The 12,725-nt window shown below is 40.5% G+C and overlaps 1 protein-coding gene across 4 annotated transcripts in view; it reads right to left on the bottom strand.

Moving 5' to 3' along the window:
• Positions 1-5,472: 5,472 nt before the first annotated feature.
• CD86 (CD86 molecule) overlaps positions 5,473-12,725 on the bottom strand; it is a 69,045-nt gene continuing 61,792 nt past the window's right edge. For 2 of the 4 annotated variants that reach the window (XM_017964597.4, XM_008982313.5), the window contains one exon: positions 5,473-7,167. In XM_017964597.4, the coding sequence (XP_017820086.4) occupies positions 7,163-7,167 (5 nt within the window). In that variant the 3' untranslated portion in view covers positions 5,473-7,162. The remainder of the gene's footprint in view (positions 7,168-12,725) is intronic. The other 2 variants (XM_054245354.2, NM_001257222.1) reach the window with 2 other exon arrangements.

Raw genomic sequence — 12,725 nt, forward strand, 5'->3', positions numbered from 1 at the left:
CTTTTTATTCTCAGCTTAACGGCTTAGCATTTCATGTTATATTTAGTAAGGAATGAGCTTCCTGTTACCTTCTCAGAGAAGTAGATATTATTAATTGTCTGGAAATAATCTTGACAAAGGAAACATAAAGGAGGTCCTAGGAACTTGGCTTTGGCCTCAGAAGGCAAAGATGGAAAAGTCCCACATGCATAAGTTACGAGCATGAATCGTCTCAGTCCCTAAGTTGAGTTCCTGAGAGTGGGACTTCATGTGAGGCTGATGCAGGAAGAGTTGTAGGAGCATTTCTGGCTTTCAGCAGGGTGTTTAGAAGACTGCTGGGCTGTGTGTTATATGAAAGAATCCAAGCCCATGCCTGTTACTCCATGAACAGCCCAACCTACAACTCTTCCTACATCAGCCTCACATGAAGTTGCCATCCTCCCACTGCTAATGCTCACTCATCACCCTCAAGCCCACCCTGCTGAAACAAGCTACCCGATTGCTTGTTTGCTAGGGCTCTTTTTTTTTTTTAAATTTCCTCTTTTTTTTTAGATGGTATAATCCACATCTTTTGAATCGACCTTGATCCTGTAAGATAGGTAGATATTATTAACCCTATTTTACAAATAAGAAAACTGAGAATCAGAAAGATTAAGTAATTAGCCTAAGGTCACATAGTCAAGTATAGTGGTGTCAGGTCTTCCTGACCTGAGGTCCACAATCTTGCTTCATTATGCTCTGTTGACACTCATTTTCCAGCTCTTCCAGTTAATAGGAAGGTTAGAGGGGCACAGTGGGGTGGGAAGAACTCTGGACTGAAAATCAGGAACCTGAGTTCTGGTCATGGCTCTCTTTGGTGTTGGGTGAATTATTCTCTTTTCTGCCCTCATCTGCCACATACAATGGAAAGGTTCTCCTCATTGCTTTCCCAATTTCTTCCATTTGTAATAAACTCTTAAGTATATTTCCCACAGATGCTTTCTCAGGAAGTTATTGGAGAAAGCTACTGAAGGATATGCACCACCACTTGAGGAGGCTAATCGAGAAAGACAACTATATGGACATAGGAATTGGGAGATCCCTCCAGAGTAACTGTTGCTCACCAGACCTAGGGTGTAACTTGTTCAGATTGAAGCAGGTTTGAAACTTTGTGCCTAAGGACAGTGAAGAATTCTGTATTTGTAAGTATCTTTTCTTCTGGAGTGAATAGGTGACATAGTAAAATCCAGTGGAATCTCACTTTTATTATAAGATCCACAATGATGCTAGAATGTTGATGAGAATGAAAACTGATACACACAGGTGTATGTTTTTAACTTGCTTAAAATGAAGGATTACACTGAAGACTGATGTCAATCATCCTAGCAAGAGTCTTTTGATTTCTTTAGACTGTGGTGTAAATTAAAATGAAATCCGCCTGAATAAGGGGAGTGTGTGTGTGTGTGTGTACACACACTTATATATAGGCATAGTGTGTCTATGAATGAATACCCAGGAAGCTGGAGATCAGAGTTGTGTGGCTAGGGAAAGGGAATGTGAGGGAGATCTTCTTTTCTGTTTACCTTCCTGTTTCTCTTGGTGTGTTGGACAGAATGCAGGGTAAAAGAGAAAGGAGACTGCAATCTTTTGGGAGGTGACTACCACGTTCTTGGAATGAATAAATAAGGTTCTGAATGAGAAAAGAAGAGGTGGGTGTGAAAGAGGGAGGAATGATTGTCTAGCCTGGTGATGACTGATAACAGAATGAGGCAAGAGGGCAGGGGTGAGCAGTGGGTGCTAGGGAAAGGTTGAATGCAGTCATCAGAGATGACTTTTCGCTGTCAAGCCTGGGTTAATGTATTAGTTCCTTCTCATGCTGCTAATAAAGACACATCCAAGACTGGCTAATTTATAAAGGTAGGAGGTTTAATTGACTCACAGTTCACCAGGGCTGAGGAGGCCTCAGGAAACTTACAATCATGGTTGAAGGGGAAGCAAACACACCCTCCTTCACAGAATGGTAGGAAGGAGAAGTGCCAAGCAAAAGGGGAAAAGCCCCTTATAAAACCGTCACATCCCATGAGAACTCACTCACTATCATGAGAACCACAGCATGAGGGTAACCGCCCCCATGATTCAATTACCTCTCACTGTGTCCCTCCCACAACACGTGAAGATTATGGGAACTACAATTCAAGATGAGATTTGAATGGGAACACAGCCAAATTATATAATTTTACCCCTGGCTCCTCCCAAATATCATGTCCTTACATTTTGAAACACAATCATACCTTTCCAACAGTCCTCCAAAGTCTTAACTCATTCCAGCTTTAACCCAAAAGTCCAAGTCCAAAGTCTCATCTGAGACAAAGCAAGTAGCTTCTGCCTATGAGCCTGTAAAATCAAAAGCAAGTTAGTTACTTCCTAGATACAGTGGGGGTACAGGTATTGGGTAAATACACCCATTCCAAATGAGAGAAATTCACCAAAACGAAGGGGCAATAGGCCTTCATGCAAGTCCAAATTCCAGTGGGGCAGTGGAATCTTAAAGCTCCAAAATGATCTCTTTGACTCTGTGTCTCACATCCAGGTCACACTGATGGAAGAGGTTGGCTCCCATAGCCTTGGGCTTTGCAGGGTACAGCAACCCCCCTGGCTTCCTTCACAGGTTGGCATTGAGTATCTGTGACTTTTCCAGGTGCATGGTTCAAGTTGTCAGTGGACCTACAATTCTGGGGTCTGGAGAATGGTGGCCCTCTTCTCATAGCTTCAGTTGGCAGTGCCCCAGTGAGGACTCTGTGTTGGGGCTCCAACCCCACATTTCCCTTCCGTATTGCCCTTTCAGAGGTTCTCTCTGAGGGCTCTGCCCCTGCAGCAAACTTCTGCCTGCACGTCCAGGTGTTCCCATACATCCTCTGAAATCTATGGGAGGTTCCCAAAACTCAGTTCTTGACTTCTGTGCATCTGCATGTTCACCATGTGGAAGCTGCCAAGGCTTGGGGCTTGTACCCTTTGAAGCCATGGCTTGAACCACACCTTGGCCTCTTTTAGCCCTGGCTATGATTCAGGGCACCAAGTCCCAAAAGTGCACAAAGCAGCCTGGCCCAGAAAGCCATTTTTCCCTCCTAGGGCCTCTGGGCCTGGGATGAGAGGAGCCTCTGTGAAGACCTCTGACATATCCCTTTGAGACATTTTCCCATTGTCTTGGCGATTACATTTGGCTCCTTGTTACTTATGCAAATTTATGTAGCTGGCTTAAATTTCTCCTCAGAATTTTTTTTTAAATCAAGTCATCATACTGCAAATTTTCCAAACTTTCATGCTCTGCTTCCCTTTTAAACGTAAGTTCCAATTCCAAATCATATATCTGTGAATGCATAAAATTGAATGCTTTTAACAGCACCAAAGTGACATCTTGAATGCTTTGCTGGTTAGAAATTTATTCCACCAGGTACCCTAAATCATGTCTCTCAAGTTCAAAGTTCCACAAATCTCCAGGGATGGGGCAAAATGCCACCAGTCTCTTTGCTAAAGCATAACAAGAGTCACCTTTATTCCAGTTCCCAACAAGTTCCTCTTCTCTGTCTGAGACCACCTCAGCCTGTATTTCATTGTCCATATCACTATCAGCATTTTGGTCAAAGCCATTCAACGGGTCTCTAGGAAATTCCAAACTTTGCCACATCTTCCTGTCTTCTGAGCTTTCCAAACTGTTCCAACCTCTGCCTGTTCCCGAGTACCAAAGTTGCTTCCACATTTTTTAGTATCTTTACAGCAACACCCCATTACTCAGTACCACTTTACTGTATTAGTTTCTTCTTATGCTGCTAATAAAGACATACCCAAGACTATTTATAAAGGAAGGAGATTTAACGACTCACAGTTTAGCAGGGCTGTGGAGGTCTCAGGAAACATGGCAGAAGGGGAAGCAAACACATTCTTCTTCACATGATGGTAGGAAGGAGAAATGCCAAGCAAAAGGGATAAAAGCCCCTTATAAAACCATCACGTCTCATGAAAACTCACTATCATGAGAACCGCATGAAGTTAACCACTCCTGTAATTCTGTTACCTCCCACTGGGTTCCTCCCATGACATATGGGGATTATGGAAACTACAATTCAAGATGAGAACATAGCCAAACCATATCAGCTAACAAATATAAGGACATCGGCTAAATGAAACCAGCTTCAGAATAGCAAAGGAAGGAAGGGGCATTGCAAAAGACTAGTAAGTAGTGGGGCTGAAGGAAAGGAGTTGGGAGCAATAAACACAACTTACTTCCCTTTGACCCAAATCTCATTTTCACTTTTCTTCTTATGTATCTTGTTATCTACTAGCACCTGGCCATATAAGATTGAAATGACTTGTGGACATCTCAGTGATGGGTCCACTAGAGTCACCAGTGGTGGGTCTGAGAGAGTGCAGTGCACTTGAACTGCAACCAACTCAAATTCTGTCTCTTCTATAGTCAGAAAGGCTAGCAAATAAAAGGGTGAAGGGGATGATGCTTTGCAAAATTCTCCCCAGCTCTGCCACTTACAAAGTTAACAATGTCGGGTAAATTACTCTGACTCGTCTGTGTGCATAGATTTTTCTCATCAGCATAATGGGCATGATACTCCATTACCTACAACACAGGGTTAATGTGATAATATAATGAATTTAAAGGTTTAGATGAGCAACCAGCACATGGTAAATGTGAAATAATGTTAGCTAGTACTATTCTGCCTAATGATCTCTTTCGACCTTTTTTTTCTTTCCCCTAGTCTTAGAATACAGCAGTTCAGAGAATTTAATATACAAAGGAGGGATGTTCTTACCAAAGGGCATGTTAATAAGTCATTCAATCTTTAAACAGATATGTTTTGAGAGAAAAAAATGGAATTCTGGAAATAACATTATAGCACAAATAAAAATACAGCAGAAGTTAGAAAAGTTGAGGAAACCTTTAAGAAATAGAACAAAAGACAAAAAGATGAACAATAGGATAGACAAGTATCTTAGGTACTTGGGGTCCATTGGTAACAAATTAAACACATTCCTGCCTTCACAGAATCTAGGTCGTTTTCTTTTGTCCAGAGTTTTCCTGGCTTTTGTCACATGCTGAATGTGTATATGCATTTATTTTACATTCATGGTTGTTTTCAAGGAATATTTTTACAAAGCTTTTAATACACATATTTAAAAATTTAAAAATTACACAGCACAGCTTATAAATTCAAAAGTAAACTTCCCTTCCTATTCAAGATTTCTTAGTTGTCCTTGAAAACAACCATTTACTTGATTTTTGATGACTCATTACTGAGATAAACATATAGAAGTACACAAACCTCTTTTCTCAGATAATGGCAGGGGAAATAGAGGAGGAGAAGATATAGGATGCATCAGAGTCTTCTAGCTATAGAGATGTCAAGAGAAAGGAAGTACATTCAGAGGACAGAGTGGAGAACATCAGACCACAAGGGTTGAGTAGTACTCTTGAAGCCAAAGTAGAAAATGTAGACTTTTAAATAAATGTAATAAGCATTTATTAAAAATTGTGCTGCATAAAACATGTTAGAAACCAACCAGGTGCTAGGAATCTAATGAAGGCAGGGGCACCGTACACACATGGTAATACTACATGGGTAAGCTTGTCTAGCATAGCAGTCTATAACCCTTGCGGGTTGTTCAAATAAAATAAAGGAATTATTTTTGTGGCTTAGGCCCCCCAGAGTTCTCTTTAGGTTTGGACAGGGACTGCTCCATCCCTTACTGATCCTACTTTTGAGCCAGGTTTCCAAAGTCATTTCTCCCAGTATATCCATCTCTGTACACAGTTTTCCTCTGGTTGCCTTCAGCAAAAACAATCATCCAACTCAAATTTGCTACTCTGGGCCAGCCCAGATTCCTGTAGGACATCTTTAGGCTAAGGAAGCCCCGACATGATCTGCATCTTGGTCTTTCTATTTCCATTGCAGCTTTTTCTCTCAGCTAGGAGTGGAAAGCTCTAAGCCTCCTTCCACTCATCCCATTATCAAGACAATGGTTTTCCCTCCCCATCTCTGCTTCCAGGAAGATGACATCCCAATAACTTGGGTATCACCAAAACCTCTCCCTGACCACCAGGAAAACTGCTGTCTGTCTTAAGTCCATTTGGACAGACTGTACATCTGTTGCTTGTTTCAAGATTTGTTAATGGACTGGACAGACCAGACATTTCATGCATTTCTGTGGATTAAGATCTCTCTTTTTTTCTCTTTTGAGTATTGTGATCTCTGTTGATTCTTTCACAGCTTCCCCAGGCCATCTCACTTGTCAGTTCTTCTAGAGAAACAGAGTTCACAAGATCCAGCACTTTCCTGTTTATTTAGTGCTCTCCACTAGGGCTTGTTGGGCAAGGCAAGCTTCCTCAGTATTAGTGACTGCCCAGAAAAAAGTGGCTCCAGGTTCTATCTCTGCCTCTCCTAATTTCCCCAAATTTAGGTTGGTCTGCTTATTGTTGCCTGTACCCCAGGCTACCATTTTCGTTACTGACCCTGACAGAGGGACAAGCACTCCTTAGCAGGGATAGACTTTTCTCTAGAGCATAGTAATCACACTATTACAGTACATGGATCTTTATGTTTCAAAGTATTAGCACTATAAGGTCATAAACACCTAACTCCCACCCAGACTGTGGAGGTAGCTGTTCAGTCACAGGTATACAAGATTCAGTGAGGCACCAGCTTAGAATTTGGGGCAGATAAAATGCAGTTTTCCAGAAGTCGAGAGTTCTATTTTTAAAAAGCCACCATCTGTGAAATTAAGAGAAGAATCTGATCTGGAGGACGTGTTGGTCCTAAATGTTATTTCCAGGCCATGAACCATTAAGCTGGGCTTGGCTCATAAGAGTGCTCCATTGAAAGGAAGCAATGAGAGAATTCAAGTCTGCTTTTGGCATACGGGAGCACAGCTGGAGTTACAGGGAGGCTATTCCACTGAGAGGGAGTCCTGGGGGTAATGATCCTGTCCCCTTATTATTAATGGTAATGTCTTCTTGCTTTCCAGAAGAAATGATAAATGTTGCCCAGAAACTTGCAAATGAAATCGTATAACAAATGAAAACTTGTATGGGCTGTACTCTTTAATTAAAAGCATGTATCACTTTCGTCGCATGAAGTTGTCTTGGAATTTCTAAAAACATGCTGGGCTTCATCAGATCTTTCAGGTACATGGATTTTTACACTGGAAAAATAGAAGAAAAGATTGGATGAGATTTCACAGTTGAGCTACTTTCTTTTTCTAGATTTCAATGATAGGGCAGAATAGATTGGCCGTTGGAACAGCAATGAGGAGAAACAAACTATTGAAGAGAAAGGTGGAGAAGGCAAGAGAAAAGAACCATGCACTACACTGTCATCTATGCTTCAACAACTATCCGTTATTTCTGCCTGGCCCTGCCCACTCCTTCTGCTGATTCTCTGCTGCCTGCCCTCTACAGGCTCTTCAAGACCATTTTTGAAATCAAGTCTGACAGGGTAGGCAGGATTTCAACACCCTTTCTCATTGTCCGAGTGTGACTGACATTATTAGTCATGTTGCTAGAATCACAGTGGCTGCTGGCATATCAGGATAAGTACTGGACACTTTTGGTGGTGTCTGCACCCTGGGAGTTATGACCCTGTCTCTGCAACCAGCTTGTGACTGAGGGTTGCTTTGATCCTATGGCTATGCAGTCAGAGCCTTGATATTCTTGAGAGTTTAATTTCTTTTTTTTTAATTGCATTTTAGGTTTTAGGGTACATGTGCAGCTCATGCAAGATAGTTGCATAGGTACACACATGGCAGTGTGTTTTGCTGCCGTCTTTCCCTTCACCCACATTTGGCCTTTCTCCCCAGGCTATCCCTCCTCCCTTCCCCCCCACACTGTCCCTCCCCTATTCCCCCCAGTAGACCCCAGTGTGTAGTACTCCCTTCCCTGTGTCCATGTGTTCTCATTTTTCATCACCCGCCTATGAGCAAGAACATGCGGTATTTCATTTTCTGTTCTTGTGTCAGTTTGCTGAGAATGATGTTCTCCAAATTCATCCATGTCCCTACAAAGGACACAAACTCATCGTTTTTGATTGCTGCTTAATATTCCATGGTGTATATGTGCCACATTTTTCCTGTCCAGTCTATCGTGGATGGGCATTTAGGTTGGTTCCAGGTCTTTGCTATTGTAAACAGTGCTGCAATGAACATTTGTGTGCATGTGTCCTTATAGTAGAATGATTTATAGTTTTTTGGATAAATACCCAGTTATGGGATTGCTGGGTCAAACGGAATTTCTATTTCTAAGGCCTTGAGGAATCGCCACACTGTCTTCCACAATCGTTGAATTAATTTACACTCCCACCAACAGTGTAAAAGTGTTCCTATTCCTCCACATCCTCTCCAGCATCTGTTGTCTCCAGATTTTTTAATGATCGCCATTCTAACTGGCATGAGATGGTATCTCAATGTGGTTTTGATTTGCATCTCTCTAATGACCAGTGATGATGAGCATTTTTTCATATGATTGTTGGCCTCATGTATGTCTTCTTTTGAAAAGTATCTGTTCATATCCTTTGCCCATTTTTAAATGGGCTTGTTTGGTTTTTTTTTCCTGTAAATTTGTTTGAGTTCTTTGTAAATTCTAGATATCAGTCCTTTGTCTGATGGGTACACTGCAAAAATTTTTTCCCATTCTATTGGTTGCCAATTCACTCTAGTGACTGTTTCTTTTGATGTGAAGAAGCTATGGAGTTTAATTAGGTCCCCTTTGTCTATTTTGGCTTTTGTTGCCAATGATTTTGGTGTTTTGTTCATGAAGTCCTTGCCTACTCCTATGTCCTGAATGGTTTTGCCTACATTTTCTTCTAGGGTTTTTATGGTGCCAGGTCTTATATTTAAGTATTTAATCCATCTAGAGTTAATTTTAGTGTAAGGTGTCAGGAAGGGGTCCAGTTTCTGCTTTCTGCATATGGTTAGCCAGTTATCCCAACACCATTTATTAAACAGGGAGTCCTTTCCCCATTGCTTGTTTTTGTCAGGTTTATCAAATATTGCATGGTTATAGATATGCTGTGTTGCCTCCGATGCCTCTGTTCTGTTCCATTGGTCTATATCTCTGTTTTGGTACCAGTACCATGCTGTTTTGATTACTGTAGCCTTGTAGTATAGTTTGAAGTCCGGTAGCGTGATGCCTCCTGCTGTGTTCTTTTTGCTTAGAATTGACTTGGCTATGTGGGCTCTCTTTTGGTTCCATATGAAGTTCATGGTGGTTTTTTCCAGTTCTGTGAAGAAAGTCAATGGTAGCTTGATGGGGATAGCATTGAATCTGTAAATTACTTTGGGTAGTATAGCCATTTTCATGATATTGATTCTTCCTAACCATGAACATGGAATGTTTCTCCATCTGTTTGTGTCCTCTCTTATTTCGTTGGGCAGTGGTTTGTAGTTTTCCTTGAAGAGATCTCTTATGTTCCTTTTAAGTTGTATTCCTAGGTATTTTATTCTTTTTGTAGCAATTGTGAATGGCAGTTCGTTCTTGATTTGGCTCTCTTTAAGTCTTTTATTGGTAAATAGGAATGCTTGTGGATTTTGCACATTGATTTTATATCCTGAGACTTTCCTGAAGTTGCTTATCAGTTTCAGGAGTTTTTGGCCTGAGGCAATGGGATCTTCTAGGTGTACTATCATGTCGTCTGCAAATAGAGACAATTTGGCTTCCACCTTTCCTATTTGAATACTCTTTATTTCTTTTTCTTGCCTGATTGCTCTGGCTAGAACTTCCAGTACTATATTCAATAGGAGTGGTGAAAGAGGGCATCCTTGTCTAGTGCCAGATTTCAAAGGGAATGCTTCCAGTTTTTGCCCATTCAGTATGATATTGGCTGTTGGTTTGTCATAAATAGCTTTTATTACTTTGAGATACGTTCCATCGATACCGAGTTTATTGAGGGTTTTTAGCATAAAGGGCGGTTGAATTTTGTCAAATGCCTTCTCTGCATCAATTGAGATAATCATGTGGTTTTTGTTTTTGGTTCTGTTTATGTGGTGAATTACATTTATAGACTTCTGTATGTTGAACCAGCCTTGCATCCCTGGGATGAATCCTACTTGATCATGATGGATAAGTTTTTTTGATGTGCTGTTGCAATCGGCTTGCCAGTATTTTATTGAAGATTTTTGCATCTATGTTCATCATGGATATTTGCCTGAAGTTTTTTTTTCTTGTTGAGTCTCTGCTGGGTTTTGGTATCAGGATGATGTTGGTCTCATAAAATGATTTGGGAAGGATTCCCTCTTTTTGGATTATTTGGAATAGTTTCAGAAGGAATGGTACCAGCTCCTCTTTGTGTGTCTGGTAGAATTTGGCTGTGAACCCATCTGGACCTGGGCTTTTTTTGTGTGGTAGGCTCTGAATTGCTGCCTCAACTTCAGACCTTGTTATTGGTCTATTCATAGTTTCAGCTTCCTCCTGGTTTAGGCTTGGGAGGACACAGGTGTCCAGGAACTTATCCATTTCTTCCAGGTGTACTAGTTTATGTGCATAGAGTTGTTTGTAATATTCTCTGATGATGGTTTGAATTTCTGTGGAATCAGTGGTGATTTCCCCTTTATCATTTTTTATTGCATCTACTTGGTTTTTCTCTCTTTTCTTTTTTATCAGTCTGGCTAGTGGTCTGTCTATTTTGTTGATCTTTTAGAAAAACAAGCTCTTGGATTTATTAATTTTTTGAAGGGTTTTTTGTGTTTCTATCTCCTTCAGTTTAGCTCTGATCTTAGTGATTTCTTGCCTTCTGCTAGGTTTTGAGTTTTTTTTATCGTGCTCCTCTAGCTCTTTCAATTTTGATGATAGGGTGTCAATTTTGGATCTCTCCACTCTTCTCATATGGGCACTTATTGCTATATATTTTCTTCTGGAGACTGCTTTAAATGAGTCCCAGAGATTCTGGTATGTTGTGTCTTCGTTCTCGTTGGTTTCGAAGAACTTCTTTATTTCTGCCTTCATTTCATACTTTATCCATTCAACATTCAAGAGCCAGTCGTTCAGTTTCCATGAAGATGTGCGGTTCTGAGTTAGTTTCTGAATTCTTAGTTATAACTTGATTGCACTATGGTCTGAGAGACTGTTTGTTATTATGTCAGTTGCTTTGCACTTGCTGAGGAGTGCTTTACTTTCAATTATGTGGTCAATTTTAGAGTAGGTGTGATGTGGTGTTGAGAAGAATGTATATTCTGTGGATTTGGGGTGGAGAGTTCTGTAAATGTCTATCAGGTTTGCTTGTTCCAGGTCTGAATTCAAGTCCTGGATTTCCTTGTTAATTTTCTGTCTGGTTGATCTGTCTAATATTGACAGTGGAGTGTTAAAGTCTCCCATTATTATTGTGTGGGAGTCTAAGTCTCTTTGTAGGTCATTGAGAACTTGCCTTATATATCTGGGTGCTCCTGTATTGGGTCCATATATATTTAGGATCGTTAGCTCTTCTCGTTGTATCGATCCTTTTACCATTTTGTAATGACCTTCTTTGTCTCTTTTAATCTTTGTTGCTTTAAAGTCTATTTTATCAGAAATGAGAATCGCAACTCCTGCTTTTTTTTTGCTCTCCATTTGCTTGGTAAATCTTCCTCCATCCCTTTATTTTGAGCCTTTGTGTATCCTTGCATGTGAGATGGGTTTCCTGGATACAGCACACCGATGGGTTTTGGCTTTTTATCCAATTTGCCAGTCTGTGTCTTTTGATTGGTGCATTTAGCCCATTTACATTTAGGGTTAATATTGTTATGTGTGAATTCGATACTGCCATTTTGATGCTAGCTGGCTGTTTTGCCCATTAGTTGGTGCAGATTATTCTCTTTTTTTTGATGCTCTTTAGCATTTGGTATGTTTTTGGAATGGCTGGTACTGGTTGTTCCTTTCTATGTGTAGTGCCTCTTTCAGGAGTTCTTGTAAAGCAGGCCTGGTGGTGACAAAATCTCTAAGTACTTGCTTGTTCACAGAGGATTTTATTTTTCCTTCACTTATGAAGCTCAGTTTGGCTGGATATGAAATTCTGGGTTGAAAGTTCTTTTCTTTAAGGATATTGAATATTGGCCCCCACTCTCTCCTGGCTTGGAGAGTTTCTGCCGAGAGATCTGCTGTGAGTCTGATGGGCTTCCATTTGAGGCCTTTCTCTCTGGCTGCCCTTAGTATTTTCTCCTTCATTTCTACCCTGTTGAATCTGACGATTATGTGCCTTGGGGTTGCTCTTCTTGCAGAATATCTTTATGGTGTTCTCTGTATTTTCTGGACTTGAGTATTGGCCTGGCTTGCTAGGTTGGGGAAATTTTTCTGGATAATATCCTGAAGAGTATTTTCCAGCTTGAATTCATTATCTTCATCACATTCTGATACACCTATCAAACGTAGGTTAGGTCTCTTCACATAATCCTACATTTCTTGGAGACTTTGTTCATTCCTTTTTGCGCTTTTTTCTCTAATTTTGGTTTCTTGTTTTATTTCATTGAGTTGATCTTCGACTTCTGATATTCTTTCTTCTGCTTGGTCAATTCGGCTGTTGAAGCTTGTGCATGCTTCACAAAGTTCTCGTGTTGTGTTTTTCAGCTCCTTCAATTCGTTTATATTCCTCTCTAAGTTGTCCGTTCTTGTTATCATTTCCTTGAATCTTTTTTTCAAATCTTTTTTCAAGGTTCTTAGTTTCTTTGCATTGATTTAGAACATGTTCTTTTAGCTCACGGAAGTTTCTCATTATCCACCTTCTGAAGTCTCATTCCGT

The sequence above is a fragment of the Callithrix jacchus genome, chromosome 15 (genome assembly GCF_049354715.1).
Source record: "Callithrix jacchus isolate 240 chromosome 15, calJac240_pri, whole genome shotgun sequence".
NCBI classification, from domain to species: Eukaryota; Metazoa; Chordata; class Mammalia; order Primates; family Cebidae; genus Callithrix; species Callithrix jacchus.